Here is a 17,265-nt window from a genome sequence, read left to right as displayed (position 1 = left end):
GGAAATAATTATATGAAGCGATGTGAACTCACCGTGTATGTCATCTGACATAAACCAATAGCAGTATTTTCTTTATGAGTTCTTATTTGTGCAATAATTGCTGTAGCATTATTTTAAAACTTTGGCTTGCTTTGTCAAGTCTCCTACTATGAAGTAAATAGTGACTGACACTTCCTCAAACCTTCACCAACAGTAAATAGTATTTTAAACAGTCTTATTGCTAAAGGTAACTTGCGAGGCTTTAACAAACAGGACAAATGAAAATTACTTCTATGTCAATCCCAGCACTGCTCAAATCGAGAATGCTTCACAAAACACAGCATGAAGCTGAACCTATAAAATTCAAAACTAAAAAGTTGCACCAGAGCCAACAGAGGAGAAACAGGCTTCCTTTTTCACTTTTACTTGTTCTTAAATGTTTTATGTCAAATTTCAATAATGTTGTAATGTATTGTCCCATCTTTAGAAAATGTTCAGGGTGGCCTGTCACTCCTGCTGCTGTTCTTACTCATTTCTGGCACACTAAATTCTGCAACACTTGATTCACCTGACTTTTATATTCACATTTGTTTTCTTAATACCATTGAACAAATGTTAAAGTCATGCTATAAGTTCTCTGTCACTCCATAAAAGTTTTCATCATAAATTTCTTGGGGAAAAAAAGGTACATAAATTGACACTTCTGGGTAAGGTAGGGCAGTGCCAATTCAATCATCCAAATGAAGCATCTCCATTCTTTCCTGTTGGGCTGCTGCTGAAAGCTTTTTCACCCAGAAAATCCAATGCCATTTGGAAAGAAACACAGTCCAAACACAGCTCTGCAAAGATGCAGTTTAGATGCGTGTGTTAAAGACCACTGCCTGTAGCAATCATATCATGGCTAATTTCATTAAGGCTAGTGTCTAAATGCCACTAATCAAAAAGGCACTCAAAAAAAGGGAATGTCTTTGTTTTTTGTTTTGACCTTTCCTTTACAAAGACCACCCATGTTCAGTCTTGATCCTAATTGTTGGAATGTACTTATACAGGGGGTTCAGACATCAGAAGACTATGACAGAATAAAGGCTCTGTATGACACACAAATATGAAGCATTTTTTTCTCTTAATAAGTTTTACCTCCTTGCCCTTGCTATGAACTTTTTGGCTCATCTCAAATTTCTTTCCATGGAATCAAAGCTGGACAATAAGACTGCAATTCACTGACCAGGAACAATCTGAACTGTCTGTCACATTGTGTATTCAGACAATGTTACAGTACAGTAGTTCTACAGCAGCTGCATTATGGAATTAAACCTAATATAAACTTTAAACTATATTATAGCTTCATTACTAATATGTACGCATAAATCATTAAAAACAAATAATGCTTTTAAAAGAAAGTAATTTAATATAAGAACATAATGTTTTCTTGAAAATAACTGTTTTCTAGTAAAATCTTATAGTCATGTAATTATTTTAGTTCTTAATCACATATACAATAGTTCTAAGCATACTGCAAGTGCACGAAAACCCTAACAGACATACTGTAAATACCATTCTAGGGCATAAACACCAAAACCATTGCCAAACTTTGTACAACAAAATGGTTTAGAAAAGAGGCACAATTCCAAAAATCTGCATAAAACCCACAGAAGAGCTGGCTAATTGCAATATATATCAAAAAAGGCAATTAAATATCAAAATATCTCATGCATTACTAACAGTACATGGATATATTAATGGATTTTAATGAAATGTTTGTATTTTAATGTAATTTTGTAAATTTAATGTATTTTTTGCCATTTTTAAAGATGTCAACATTCTGTGAATAAATGGACAGTAATTATTAAGAATGATTTTAAATCCATAATTTACAAATATTTAACACATTTTAATCAATGCTTTTCATAATTAGGACAGTAACTTCGTCAGTTGTTCAGAACTCTAAATTCACTTACTGTATTTGATGTCATTTTATAACAGTGTTACTACTTCTACCAAATGCACTAAATTCAAATCACAAAAATATATGCAGCTATTGGCAAATGTGTCACAGGAAGGAAGAGAACACTGTTTAACTTGGAACACTAATTAGTCCAAAATGTATAGACATTGTACACCATAAGCTGAATTGTATCTGACAACATCTATGTAGGGAATAAGAACGAAATTGCTCTCAGTGTGGTTTGTTGTCCCCTGTGGGTTAAATAATTAACATCATTAAGTAAACCTTACTGTAACAGCGGGAAGAAAATCTTAAAAATGTTCAAGGAAAGGCTGAAGACCTTCACCTGTACTAATTCCAAAAACTAATGTTTTATTATTGATGGAGAAGAAACACAATGTGTTGTAAAGTACTGCCCTCGAGTAAGTTTGAAAAAGTTATGGTAAACTCCTAACAGCTCAAACAGCAGGCAGCAATAACCTAATTATTATTCTGAAAATAACTGAACAGCAGTCCTTCTGTTGGTCCGTTATTTATTGTGGGTTTCTGTGCCAACAATTGGCTATAAACCCTCTGTCTTATAAATGTTATAATTGGCGTCATGCTGGTTCATAGCACAGACAGATGAGGCCATTTTGTAAAAGCAGCCCTACAGGATATTTTCATAATTAAACATTATTAGCCAGATAGTTATGAATATTTATACCCCATACAATGCTTTTAACAGGTAAACCTGAGCAGCAGTAAGAAACATTTAGTTACCTGAAGCTTGGGCTGTTGCTGTTGGGTTTTCTAATCTCACTCGAAATTTCTTTGCATTATTTTTGGCAAAACAAATATTTGAAGCAATTTAAAAAAAGCAAATCTGGGCACGAACTGTACCCCCTACCCTTAAATGCGGTGTGTAAAACAAATGAATGTGATAGGCATGAATTAAGAAGTATGAGACTCTGTTCAAGATATCTGCATATAGGGTTGTATTTGCAGAAAACAATATACAAACATTTAAACACAGAAAACATAAAAACAATAAAACAAGACTGTTGAGGATACACAACCAAAGCAAAGATCATGCATTTTCTCATTTCATCAACGATTCTTCTGCTATATTTTCACATTGCCTCAAAAGCAGGGTTTTCCAGTTCTTCCATAACAGAATTATTCCTGTATGAACAGTAATGACAAAATATTTAAAGCAAAATATCAGATCACTGCCTCTTCCAGCAGTCATTTATATCATATTTCATTTCATGGACATTAAATATTTAGACAAATGTTTAATGCAAATATCAAGGTAAAAGAAAATCAGCTGTACAGTATCTTACCTGTTAGGATAAAGTTTATTGTCACGTGAACCTAAAAGTAAATACACATCAATAAAATATCAATTTCATCAATGTTTCCAACTTGAAAATGCACGCTGTTTTTACAAACCTTATTCTTTTTTATCTAAACCACATTTTTACTATTTTATCAGGCAAACCACATAATTCAATCTTAATTATTACAATGTGCATGAAAGTTTGCATTGCCCTTACCTCTCCTGGAAAGGCGTTTTACAATGAAGAAAAGTCCTCCACTCAAAAGGAGCAGAGAGAGTCCTGCTCCAGCACCCACTCCTGTGTAAATCAACATTGCCATCCCAATAGGAATTTCCAGCGCTGAAATAAAGCACATTTACCTTAAATGCGCATTCGTTTTATGTAATAATTTCAGGTCTTAAAGATTACGTTGTATTCTTTCCCTACAATTCTGTAAATAATGGAATATTATTCATTTGCTTTTGCAGGTGCCCTTATCCAGGGTGACGTAGAACATATAAATTAAGTAACAATCATATACTTATACTATGCAAAATGCGCCCAGGACAACATGAACAGTACAATTTAAAACAGTAAATTGATAGTGTGGACATCAAGCAACATGGAAATGCAGACTTGTGTACAATTAGCAGGAGCAAGAAGCAACTCACACTAGCAGCCTGAGAAGCAAGGATACACTGAAGACTGCAGCTGAGAGCTAAGAGATCACAGGTGATGTCTAAATGGATGAGTCTTGAACAGGTTTGAAAGGTGTTCCGCAATTGAGTAGTTCTGATAACTACAGGTAGTTCAATGCATCACTGATGAATGTAGTCTGGAAGTGAAACCTCTTTGTAAGGAAATGGTGAGGAAATGATAAGTTAAATGATCATATCTGACTACTTAAGTGCAAGAAAATGAGTAGCTAAGTGAGAAAGCAGTTCAGTTACACAGTATATATACCTTCACAGGAAGGCTGCAGGTCACTCCAAAACCCAAATGAGTTACAAGATGTTTCTTTCGTTCCATTCAACCTGTAGCCCTCGCTACAGCTAAAGTCACACTTCGATCTGAAACTGAAGTTCCCCAGCGGATGAGAGCAGTTTATTATCAGTGGCCACCATACTAGCAGTGCTTTACACTCAATAACTGAAAAAGAAATTCAGAAAAGGACTTGAAACGTCATTGCATTTAGGAAGAGTGAACAATTTATGTTTTTCATTGTTGCTGTAATTGTTTTTAAGGTTATACTGTAAATGAGAAACAGGCTGTTTACTTCCATTATATTATATAATCTAAAAATAACAATCTATGATTACTATATGATAACATATTATGCAATGTATATTATATAATAATCCATCCATTTACTAACTGCTTTATCCAGTACAGGGTAGCGGCGGAGCTGGAGCTTAACCTGGCAAGCAGTGGGTGCAAGCCAGGGTACGCCCTGGACAGGACAACAGTCCATCTCTAGGCACACATAGACACAAACGCGCACACACTCACACCAGGGCCAGTTTTTCCAACAGCCAACGAACGTACCAGTATGTCTTTAACTGTGGGAGAGAATCAGAGCGTCCATAGGAAAGCTATCTGAACATGAGGAGAACATACAGACTCCACACAGATAGCACCCCAGCTTCAGACTTGAATACAGGGCCCCCGCACTGCAGAGCAGCACTGTAACTACTGCACCACCATGCTGCCAGCTGTTCACTTGTTGCGAGTATTCCAGTATATGTAGAAGAGTGAAAAACTCACTGAGTGACTGAACATTCTGCTACTGTACATGCTAACAAACTGTGTGATGTCGTACTGGACATCTATATCATAATAAACTGGGTCCAGATGGACCCAGGTCACAACAACCTTTTAGACACCGATATAAGTCCACCTTTTGTGAAGTAGGCAACTACGTTCATTGCTGTTTTCTCAGTTGTGTGCTGTTTACAGGCAATGTCTTTGGGTGGCTGGTGTGAGGAGCATTAGACTGACTTCCATCTCCTTCCCTGGGCAGAAAGATTCCCAGATCTCAATCCAACTGAAACTGGTATAACTAGTTCAGTCCAACTAACCACTGCCCTCATTACAGCTTCAGCTGAAGTCTTTATTACCAGAATGGAATGGGACTGGGCTGAAAAAATAAAAATAAAAAACCTTGTGGAAGACACACCACACCCTATTCAATCAGGTAAGGCAGTACAAATTGACCTGAAGAATAGGAGACTTCATTATTTTATTTATTAACGTTCACGAAACTGTTGCAGTCCATAGAGAGTCAGAGTGTTGATTGAACTCACCCTGGCAGGAGGGCAGTGTGTGTGTCCACAGTCCAGACGCAGTACACTGCAGTGTGTTTGAGCCTCTCAGTACAAAGCCTTCCTCACAGTCCAGCTCGCACCTGGAACCAAACCTGAACTCCTCATGGGGATGAGAGCAGTTCATCAGCCCCCTGTCTAGAGCCCTTAGTGGGGCACATTCATGAGCTGGAACGACAAAATCACACATGCAAGAGACAATAGCAGGAAGGGCTGAACTCATATGAGATGCAGGTTATTTACAAACCGTGGGGTTTTACCTTGACAGACTGGAGTGCTGTCAGTCCACTGCCCTTGTGATGTACACTGTATGAAGTTGGCTCCACTCAGGAGAAACCCTTCTTCACAAACTATCTCACAGCTGGAGTTGAAGCTAAACTCTCCATATGGGTGAGAGCAGTTCATAGCGCTGTGCTGAGGCACTCTTAGTGAGGTACATTTATGGGCTGAAATGATATTTAAATGATGAATAAAGTTAAAGTCGAGATTCGTCTTCTAATACAATTAGCCTGAAAGCTGAAGGAGCGACACCGCTTTCCAAAACGGTCCAAGCCAGTATGTCTTCAACAGGTACCCAAATAAACCTGCTCGACTAACCCTGACGTGTTTCAAGAGTGTTCTATTGATGGAATCAAAAAATAATGTATTTTCACACCACTAGGGGGAGACGTTAACTCACAAATACAGCTCCAAGGGGAGCAGCATGGAGGAAGAAGTTCAAAGCTCATATAAAAATCCTAAACAAAGATACAAACAACCAGGTTGTTAAAGGAATATTCGAACACTCCTGCATCTTCAAATAAAATAGACAGTATTGAAAAATACGGATTTGGCTGCACGGATATTTTTTAATATCCAGTTCATACTTTACCTTGACAGACAGGAATCCTCTCAGTCCACAGCCCTTGTGAAGTGCACTGGGTAGCATTTGCTCCGTTTAGCAGAAAGCCCTCAGCACAGCCCAGCTTGCAAGATGATGTGTAGCTGAAGTTCTCTATGGGATGCTGACAGTCCATGATACCGTGAGAGGGAGCGGTGAGCTCTTCACATTTCACAGCTGGAAAGAGGATAAGGGAAAGCTTCACTTTTCAAGACGTATTTTAGGAGGTATATTTTATATGCAATATTTAGGTGTTACAGCTATCTAAACTGTGAACGCCATCAGTTTTTTCACAATTTACATGTATGTGTGATAACTCTTATGTGTGATGTATAGGCTCAGAAGTTTTTATTTTGGCATATTTATTAATATATATTTATTTAGCATATTTAGACCTAATTATAGGTCTAATTATTTTAATATACCCAATACTGACGTATCAAACATTTTGTAAGGAAGAAAAAAGGAAAGGCTGTGTCATTTGCTGGTACTGTATCTATGCACTATTGTTTTCCACTCCAAAGTGTGAGTGTTGATTGAACTCACCCTGGCAGGTGGGCAGTGTGTGTGTCCACAGTCCAGACGCAGTACACTGCAGTGTGTTTGAGCCTCTCAGTACAAAACCTTCCTCACAGTCCAGCTCGCACCTGGAACCAAACCTGAACTCCTCATGGGGATGAGAGCAGTTCATCAGCCCCCTGTCTGGAGCCCTTAGTGGGGCACATTCATGAGCTGGAATGACAAAATCACACATGCAAGAGACAATAGCAGGAAGGGCTGAACTAATATGAGATGTGGGTTATTTACAAACCGTGGGGTTTTACCTTGACAGACTGGAGTGCTGTCAGTCCACTGCCCTTGTGATGTACACTGTATGAAATTGGCTCCATTCAGGAGAAACCCTTCTTCACAGACTATCTCACAGCTGGAGTTGAAGCTAAACTCTCCATATGGGTGAGAGCAGTTCATAGCGCTGTGCTGAGGAGCTCTTAGTGAGGTACATTTATGAGCTGAAATGATATTTAAATTAAAGATAATGTTAAAGTCGTGATTTGTCTTCTAATACAATTAGCCTGAAAGGCAAAGAAAGGACACGACTCACCAATATGTCCTTCTACAATAGTTCTAATATGAAAAATGCCTTTTCTATCCATAAATTAAGATGGTAACATCAAAGTTTGATTGAATATGGATCATTCTTAGCTTTCATGAATCTATGTGAGGACTGACTTGACAAACCCTGATTTGTTTCGCGTGACCTATGGATGGATTTAAAAAAATCTTGTCTTTTCACACCACTAGGGGGAGACGTTAACAAACAAATACAGCTCCAAGGAGAGCAGCGTGGAGGAAGATCAAAGCGCCTTTAAAATTCCCAGACAAAGATACACACAACCAGGTAGTTGAAGGAATATTCGAATACTCCTGCATCTTCAAATAAAATAGACAGAATTGAAAATATGAATTTGGCCACTCCGATATTTTTTAATATGCGGTTTAGAGTTTGGTTTACCCTGACAGACAGGAATCCTCTCAGTCCACAGCCCTTGTGAAGTGCACTGGGTAGCATTTGCTCCGTTTAGCAGAAAGCCCTCAGCACAGCCCAGCCTGCAAGATGATGTGTAGCTGAAGTTCTCTATTGGATGCTGACAGTCCATGATACCGTGAGAGGGAGCGGCGAGCTCTTCACATTTCACAGCTGGAAACACATCGCAGACAGTAAGCTGCTTTTATTGTACATACTGCTCATGAAATAACTCAAGTATTGCAACTGACACAAATTCCTATCCAAACACTCCTGATGTTTTATAAGACCAGAAACTAGTAAGAAACTTGTTTCGTGTGCAGTGCAGCTTGAGTCAGAGCTTTGCTATACCAAATGGTGCTGTTTCTTGGTGTCTATTCACTGTTCTTCTCCCAGAACAGAGTGTGAGTGTTGATTGAACTCACCCTGGCAGGAGGGCAGTGTCTGTGTCCAGAGTCCAGACGCAGTACACTGCAGTGTGTTTGAGCCTCTCAGTACAAAGCCTTCCTCACAGTCCAGCTCGCACCTGGAACCAAACCTGAACTCCCCATGGGGATGAGAGCAGTTCATCAGCCCCCTGTCTGGAGCCCTTAGTGGGGCACATTCATGAGCTGGAACGACAAAATCACACATGCAAGAGACAATAGCAGGAAGGGCTGAACTAATATGAGATGTGGGTTATTTACAAACCGTGGGGTTTTACCTTGACAGACTGGAGTGCTGTCAGTCCACTGCCCTTGTGATGTACACTGTATGAAGTTGGCTCCATTCAGGAGAAACCCTTCTTCACAGACTATCTCACAGCTGGAGTTGAAGCTAAACTCTCCATATGGGTGAGAGCAGTTCATAGCGCTGTGCTGAGGCACTCTTAGTGAGGTACATTTATGAGCTGAAATGATATTTAAATTACAGATAATGTTAAAGTCGAGATTTGTCTTCTAATACAATTAGCCTGAAAGCTGAAGGAGCGACACCGCTTTCCAAAACAGTCCAAGCCAGTATGTATTCAACTGGTACCCAAATAAACCTGCTCGACTAACCCTGACGTGTTTCAAGAGTGTTCTATTGATGGAATCAAAAAATAATGTATTTTCACACCACTAGGGGGAGACGTTAACTCACAAATACAGCTCCAAGGGGAGCAGCATGGAGGAAGATCAAAGCGCCTTTAAAATTCCTAGACAAAGATAGACACAACCAGGTAGTTGAAGGAATATTCGAACACTCCTGCATCTTCAAATAAAATAGACAGAATTGAAAATATGAATTTGGCCACTCTGATATTTTTTAATATGCGGTTCAGAGTTTGGTTTACCCTGACAGACAGGAATCCTCTCAGTCCACAGCCCTTGTGAAGTGCACTGGGTAGCATTTGCTCCGTTTAGCAGAAAGCCCTCAGCACAGCCCAGCCTGCAAGATGATGTGTAGCTGAAGTTCTCTATGGGATGCTGACAGTCCATGATACCGTGAGAGGGAGCGGCGAGCTCTTCACATTTCACAGCTGGAAACACATCGCAGACAGTAAGCTGCTTTTATTGTGCATACTGCTCATGAAATAACTCAAGAATTGCAACTGATACAAGTTCCTATCCAAACGCTCCTGATGTTTTATAAGACCAGAAACTAGTAAGAAACTTGTTTCGTGTGCAGTGCAGCTTGAGTCAGAGCTTTGCTATATCAAATGCTGCTGTTTCTTGGTGTCTATTCACTGTTCTTCTCCCAGAACAGAGTGTGAGTGTTGATTGAACTCACCCTGGCAGGAGGGCAGTGTCTGTGTCCAGAGTCCAGACGCAGTACACTGCAGTGTGTTTGAGCCTCTCAGTACAAAGCCTTCCTCACAGTCCAGCTCGCACCTGGAACCAAACCTGAACTCCCCATGGGGATGAGAGCAGTTCATCAGCCCCCTGTCTGGAGCCATTAGTGGGGCACATTCATGAGCTGGAGAAATATAAAAGATGAGTTTGAAATATTTTCAACATTGACCATTCTCAAAATATGGTGCATGCGAAAAGCATTGCCTTCTGTTGGCAAACACCCAAACAAATAATTTTTTAAAAACAAAAAATAATATACACAGGAATTTGTATTTTTTATGCATATAACAATCATGCTGACAGGAACAATATCCTTTCTTATCAGAGTGTCTCAATGGAGTGGGTTGTAATCTGCAATAGGTATGCCTTTATTTGGGGAGAAACTCTCCTGCAGGCTTTGTAGGACACTTTGAAGACCACTTGCTGAAAAGTGGAAAAGAATGCTTAATTGGTTCCATTTAGAAAATTAGTGGCTCAATTGAATTAATTGAGAATGAGGTGGATTAAAAGAGGAGAGACTCATTTGGGTTAACCATAGTTTAAGGAAAGATATTTGCTATTGAAAAGTCAAACTCTCCATGCAAAAGTTTTTAAATACGTTTAGAGTAGAGGTTGTTTGGAACAGTGTATACTATCCACCATTTCCCAATTTGCTCCAAGGAAGGCAGATTCTTTCTCTGGAAAAACAAATGAAGTGTTCTGGAAGTCGGATGATAAAAATAAATTTGAATCTTCTCTTAGAACCTCAGAAGAGGTCTGTCTTGGCTATGGAGAAAGGTTTTCTCCCATAAGCAGTAAGAAAACTAGTGTTTTACCCTGACAGACAGGAATCCTCTCAGTCCACAGCCCTTGTGAAGTGCACTGGGTAGCATTTGCTCCATTTAGCAGAAAGCCCTCAGCACAGCCCAGCTTGCAAGATGATGTGTAGCTGAAGTTCTCTATGGGATGCTGACAGTCCATGATACCGTGAGAGGGAGCGGTGAGCTCTTCACATTTCACAGCTGGAAAGAGGATAAGGGAAAGCTTCACTTTTCAAGACGTATTTTAGGAGGTATATTTTATATGCAATATTTAGGTGTTACAGCTATCTAAACTGTGAACGCCATCAGTTTTTTTCAGAATTTACATCTATGTGTGATAACTCTTATGTGTGATGTATAGGCTCAGAATTTTTTATTTTGGCATATTTATTAATATATATTTAGCATATTTAGACCTAATTATAGGTCTAATTATTTAAATATACCCAATACTTACGTATCAAACATTTTGTAAGGCAGAAAAAAGGCTGTGTCATTTGCTGGTATCTACCCACTATTATTTTCCACTCCAGAGTGTGATTGTTGATTGAACTCACCCTGGCAAGAGGGCAGTGTGTGTGTCCACAGTCCAGATGCAGTACACTGCAGTGTGTTTGAACCTCTCAGTACAAAGCCTTCCTCACAGTCCAGCTCGCACCTGGAACCAAACCTGAACTCCTCATGGGGATGAGAGCAGTTCATCAGCCCCCTGTCTGGAGCCCTTAGTGGGGCACATTCATGAGCTGGAACGACAAAATCACACATGCAAGAGACAATAGCAGGAAGGGCTGAACTAAAATTAGATGTGGGTTATTTACAAACCGTGGGGTTTTACCTTGACAGACTGGAGTGCTGTCAGTCCACTGTCCTTGTGATGTACACTGTATGAAGTTGGCTCCACTCAGGAGAAACCCTTCTTCACAGACTATCTCACAGCTGGAGTTGAAGCTAAACTCTCCATATGGGTGAGAGCAGTTCATAGCGCTGTGCTGAGGAGTTTGTAATGTGGTACATTTAAGAGCTGCAACAATATTGGAAAAAGTCATGGGCACAAGGATAAAGAGCACACAGAGCTACTTTCTCAGCTTCCCCCTTTGTTTTTGCTCCTTATGTAAATGAACAATGAGTTACCTTGACAGTTTTGAGTTGTCTCAGTCCACAGCCCTTGTGCTGTACACTGAGTAGAGTTTGACCCATTCAGAAGAAATCCTTCTTTACAGCCCAGCCTGCAAGACGACGAGTAGCTGAAGGGTGCGATCAGGTGCTCACAGTCCATGATGCCATGAGATGGAGTAGTCAGCACTTCACATTTCACAGCTACAATAAACAAACATCGTTATTGGCGGTGAGCTTGTTTTCAATTTTCAAGCATGGCTGATAATTCCACAGGTTATTCAAACCATCACAAAAAAATCTCTCATTTTTTTACAGAAAACTCTAAAAGAAAACTGAAAGATTTCTGAGTACGAATTTACTAAAACAAAATAAGAACAATATAGTTTAGCAGAGTACACATCACTACATGTGAAAAACTGGTTTTGTTTTCAGAGATAGCACTGGAACCATGTGCACAAAGTGCTTCCTTATGGTAAATTAACAGCAAATCCCTAAAAGCGACAGCCAGCAGTTCTGACGGACATCATATCCTATACTCAGTAATTCAAACCAGGAATCCCAGTGCTGTGAAACAGAATAAATTAAGGGTGTAAAGTATGCTTTTATATATTGGTGTCCCTGCTGTCCATTAAGTATTGCTCGTCTAAACTTTCAGTTTTCACTGTTTATTGGTTCTTGGAATTTAAATGATTAGAAAAGTTAGGGGGTGATAGTTTTGAAGACTGACAAGACCACAGATCTGAGATGTTCCTCATACCCTGGCATGCTGGAGTGTCTGCGGTCCATGCCCCAGAAGCCTGGCAGCGCAGGTGCTGAGACCCACGCAGCTCATAGCCCCGGGCACACTGGAACGCACAGGTGGAGTTGAAGTGAAAAGGCTTGAAGATGTGGGTACAGTTCATGGTGCCGTGGGCAGGAGCTTGCAAGACCTCACATCCCACAGCTGCAGGGTCAGGAAAGCAAGAAAACCGTCATTACCTGCAAACCTTCCCCATCCGTGAACAAGACTGCTGTGGTTTTATCACAGCGATGCGAGTCACAAAAAATGCAAAAACGTGGACACGAAATGGCTTGGCGTATAAAAATACAAAATGTGCGTTGTTAATGGTAAAGCCACTGATTGGTGTTATCAATAAGTAGGTCCTTACTGTCTACCATAAATATTTAATACATCAAGAGTACCAAGGGATCTGAGAAGATTAGATCCTTAAAGAATTCCTGGTGGGAAATAAAGATTCTTTTTAGTTTTGAGCCTCTGTGGAGCCCTTTCCAGTGATGGCTTAAATTCGTAGTGGATTCACTCAGATCCTGGATAGCATAAAAACCATAAAGATCTCTGACCTTCACAGTATGGTCCCTCGAATCCCTCAAAGCACTGACATGTGTAGCTCCCTATCGTTTCCACACATTCTCCCCAGGGGCTGCAGGAGGACTCAGTGCAAGACGCTGTGTGGAAGAGAACAAATGGACAGGGCTGAAGAGGAAGAGGTGAAGCATAAATGATGGAGATGGTAAAGGAGATGAAACTTGCGATTTACTAAATGAACATGTGTGCATGTGCTATCTTGCCTTCTACTCACAAGAAGCAGCAAGACCTTCACTCTCCTGAAAGTAATAAAGAGAGGCAACAAGATCAATCAGAACAGCAAATGAGATCCCTTATACCCGTATTGGAGACTTACAATGATAATTCAAAATGTGTCTTCTGATGGCTTAAATTCTTTCTGGTATTTACAGAGTACAGGGAATTAATTTTAAAAAATGAGTGACCTGGTATCATTTTACTAAACTGGATTGGTTTTCTGCATTGTCCTTTTCTTTGGCAACAGATTAATTCCGTTGACTTTCAAGTTACATAATTCCATAATGGTGACAGGTTTTTTGGAGGCTGTGTAAGACTTTATTGCAACATTTATTAAAATAGTAATTCTAGGAGACCGTCCTATAAAATTTCGAAGAAGAGGGCAGTAAAATGCAGACCTTGGCCTGTTTGAGGATGTGGTACAGGCTTAAAGTGCAGCCTGGTCTAAGCAACGTGTTATCTTAGATTTTAGTACTGCTACTAAATGAACAGTGAGTCAGAATAGTGCGTTTCAGGGGGTTCTCTAGCTTGTTACATTGTTGATTGTGTTGCCATGATCCATCAGTAATTTGGTTTGAATGTCTACCATATCTTCCCTGAGAATACAGATTTTGGCCAACTTGCAATTCACCCGTTTGGCTCTCTGACATGTGATCTCTCCTAAAACTGAAGTTGTGCCAGTGACCATGAGGTCCCCCCCACAAAAAGCTTCTGCCAGAGTTGAGGTGCCATGAACTGTATGAGGTGCTGTAATGCATGTTACAAAGAGGATGGACTGTGTGGAGCAGTGATGTAATTCATTACAATAAATGATACCGGGTCACATACGTGTTAAGGTATGAATTGTCTTTCTGTTTTGAAACACCATTGCATAGGGGATTCAACCATTGAGACCAATGATGATGAAGATAATAATAATGAATTAATAATTGCTTACACTTATATAGCGCGTTTATGGACACTCAAAGAACTTTTCAGGTAATGGGGACTCTCCTCTACCACCACCAATGTACAGTACCCAGCTGGATGATGCGACAGCAGCCATAGTGCACCAGAACACTCACCAGCTCTCAGTGGGGAGGAGAACAGAGTAATGAAGCCAAATCATAGATGGGGATTATTAGGAGGCCATGATTGGTAAGGGCCAATGGGAAATTTGGCCAGGACGCCAGGGTTACATCCCTACTCTTTTCGAGAAATGCCCTGGGATTTTTAATGACCACAGAGAGTCAGGACCTCGGTTTTGCGTCTCATCTGAAGGACGGTGCCTTTTTACAATATAGTGTCCCTATCACTATATTGGGGCATTAGGACCCACATGGACTGGAGGGTGAGCGCCCATCCAGGTACTGACCTGACACACCTGCTTAGCTTCAGTGGGTTGCCAGTTGTGAGTTTCAGGGTGATATGGCTGCTGGTTGAAGAGCATCTATCTTCAGATAGATGAAGGTACCAAAGATAGAAGAAGGTACACATTTTCAGCTTTTGCACTTTAGTATGCTAGCTCTATTGCATGCAAGTAAAATGTATACAATGGCATACAAATGCAGAAATTGCATACTAGTTCACAGGCCTGCACTTAATTTTTTCAAATATTTCTTTCCCAGTGAATTAATAAGTGTTTTGCCAGTCATTCAGCAATCTCCTATTTTGTAGTTACAAATTACCTTTAAAACAAATGACTCCCTTTTTCCTGTTGCAACGCTCATCATTCCACTTTGCAGTATCCAACTTTCGCTTTATATAAATCTCCACGCAGTCTTGAAATTTCCCTATGTTATTCGGTTCACCCGTAGCCCAGTTTTCAGTTTCTTTTGTTAAAGCTTTGTTGGTACCAATCCATGTCCAGGTGTCATTGATTTTCCGAATTCCGATCCAGTAATAGTTTGCGTTTGGTGGCAACATTTCATTAAGATACGCGATTTCTCTTTGGTTCTGTATTGCTACCATGTTTGTGTAGTATTTTTTGCACCAGTCACTAGCAGTATTCCAGTCCATGTTTGGGGTGATATTGTAGTGATATGTCCATGCCTGCACCCCTGTATCACCCTTAAAATCTAAAAAAGAACAGAAGAATTGTGTGCAAAATTCAAATCGTTCAAAAGCAGACATCTTCATACATTTTCTGACACACTGATAAAAAGTTTTTTTTTTATTTGAACAAATTACCAATACTTCCTGTAAGGCATTTATATAAGTTTATCATGACCACTGATAATAAAAATAATGCCTTTTTCAACGTATTAAAGCTCGAGGGCATCTTAATGAGTTACTGTATATGTTCCCTGGTCGTATCTATAATAGTAATGTGGAATATTTATACAGTTTGCTACAAGAGCTCACCATTACTGATGACAAGCATAGTAACAGCTTGCATTACAAGCTGGAATATCCAGTCTAGACAGCATGAGAAGTGCAGCATCTGTTGGAAATAGAAATAAACATTTAACAAATATGAGTACAAAATAAATTCCAGATTTCTTTTGCATGTATTACCCAGGTTGAACACATTTAATTTTCTGAAGTACCTCCTCTTTTGTTTGTAAGTTGTGTTTCCTTCTTCTATGTTATTAAATATTAACAGGGTTTAAACCATTTAAAGATAGCAGATACACTTCAAATGGTACATCAGTAATACAGTTATCTAATATACTATATAGATTTGCTATGCATCTAGATTTTTATAGGTTTAAGTTTATAAGATGGATTTTTTCCCCCAGTCTTAGAACTACAAAACTGTGATAGGTGGTGTGTAAGCAATGAACCCTAGTATCATAACATAACAATAAATGTCGTTTTTTTTCAGTTCATTTCAGGAATATTAAGCTTTCATTTAAAAATACCAATTGTCAGGGAACGACAGACATCACTGAAAACATTGATAACTCCAATTACTTCATCTGACAGTTGTATATCTGATGCTTCATCTTCATTGTTAATTTTTATGCAAACTTTTAAAATTCATGTGACTCCAAGGTGTCTTGGCTGCATGTTATAATAAATAAAATATTCTCCTTATTCTTCCAAATGTAATTTAATTCATGCACTACTATTGTTTTTAGTATTAATCATAGACAAGTTGGCTTACCATTTCGTAAAGATATGTGGTAGTGGCTTCCTTCAGTTATTTGCAATTTCACTGCTGTGCAGCTGATCATAAGGGTGTTGCTTGAACTTCCTTTCTACCTAAGATTTTGCAAGAGAAGCACACTTTGACAATATTATAATGACAGCCTTAAAAACATCACGTTTGATCCTACTGATAAATGTCTTCAGGCAGTAGAAGCTTCAAAGGCACCCATTACCATATTCTAATTTAAACGTTTCAGTTTATAAATTACTTTCTCTATTGAGCTTATGTGTACCCGCTAAAAGATCCCTGCTTACAGTATTTTCAGCTTTGCTTCTCAGCCATTGTCTTCTAAATGTCTCGTAGTTTAAAAGAATCTGCTCTTATATTTGATAGATTGAGTTTTAACGGATTAAGAACATTAAGAACACTGGTTCTTTTGTTAAGTAGGGAAATGATGAGTGTTTCCTGACTTCCTTAGGCTTTTATGTAGAATGACAAATGGATTTCACCGCAGTTTAAACAAAATAAAAAATGGAAAACTCTTATGTTATTGTGAAGGCTTTCGTGCACATTCTTTCCCACTTACTTTTTACAGTCCAAGTGAACTGCAAGTAACCTAATGGGAAACGAGAATGATACCTTCTACATTTAAAGCTCATTGGCCAAACAGTTTCTGGAGAGAAGTTAGCAGCACCTAGAGTGTTTCAACAAGAAGGGAGACCTGATCTGGATATAGAAAGCTTCAGTGTGACATGTGAGGTACAAATTTGAAACAGGTCAATCAGTGTAGTGGTTCAAAGTCTGAGAACAAAACAGTGGATGGTTTAAACAGGAGTCCCCACTTTCATTTTACACCTTGACACTGGAGTGACAGCTATGGATGTAATAGGACTAACAGGTTTTGGAGAACAGCACGTTTTGTCAAGCAG

General features: G+C 39.3%; 1 protein-coding gene across 6 annotated transcripts; it reads right to left on the bottom strand.

Moving 5' to 3' along the window:
- Positions 1 to 1,364: 1,364 nt before the first annotated feature.
- LOC148651933 (P-selectin-like) lies at positions 1,365 to 16,674 on the bottom strand. 6 transcript variants are annotated; one of them, XM_088598266.1, is made up of 23 exons: positions 16,352 to 16,667; positions 15,607 to 15,685; positions 14,931 to 15,320; positions 13,023 to 13,127; positions 12,439 to 12,624; positions 11,697 to 11,882; positions 11,401 to 11,586; positions 11,123 to 11,308; positions 10,581 to 10,766; positions 9,704 to 9,889; positions 9,267 to 9,452; positions 8,655 to 8,840; positions 8,377 to 8,562; positions 7,940 to 8,125; positions 7,251 to 7,436; positions 6,973 to 7,158; positions 6,418 to 6,603; positions 5,807 to 5,992; positions 5,529 to 5,714; positions 4,189 to 4,374; positions 3,463 to 3,585; positions 3,250 to 3,280; positions 1,365 to 3,088 (listed from the first exon to the last, which is right to left on the bottom strand). In XM_088598266.1, exons 1-23 carry the CDS (start codon positions 16,352 to 16,354, stop codon positions 3,037 to 3,039), a joined length of 3,759 nt encoding a protein of 1,252 aa, XP_088454392.1. In that variant the 5' UTR covers positions 16,355 to 16,667; the 3' UTR covers positions 1,365 to 3,036. The 6 variants fall into 6 exon arrangements, with proteins under 6 accessions (XP_088454392.1, XP_088454395.1, XP_088454394.1 ...); XM_088598269.1 differs by lacking the exon at positions 8,655 to 8,840 and having other exon boundaries at positions 16,352 to 16,674; XM_088598268.1 differs by lacking the exon at positions 7,251 to 7,436 and having other exon boundaries at positions 16,352 to 16,668.
- Positions 16,675 to 17,265: the final 591 nt, after the last annotated feature.

This window comes from Lepisosteus platostomus, chromosome 11, assembly GCF_059453375.1.
Source record: "Lepisosteus platostomus isolate fLepPlt1 chromosome 11, fLepPlt1.hap1, whole genome shotgun sequence".
NCBI lineage: Eukaryota > Metazoa > Chordata > Actinopteri > Semionotiformes > Lepisosteidae > Lepisosteus > Lepisosteus platostomus.
Note: the sequence above shows the minus strand (reverse complement) of the source record. Positions and strands in the feature narration are given on the sequence as shown.

Excerpts from the sequence above, each read along its gene's own strand:
- LOC148651933 (XM_088598266.1), bottom strand. Across the intron at positions 11,587-11,696 it reads GACAACTCAAAACTGTCAAG|CTCTTAAATGTACCACATTA; the intron begins GTAACTCATTGT and ends ATATTGTTGCAG. Across the intron at positions 8,563-8,654 it reads CAGCACTCCAGTCTGTCAAG|CTCATGAATGTGCCCCACTA; the intron begins GTAAAACCCCAC and ends TTGTCGTTCCAG.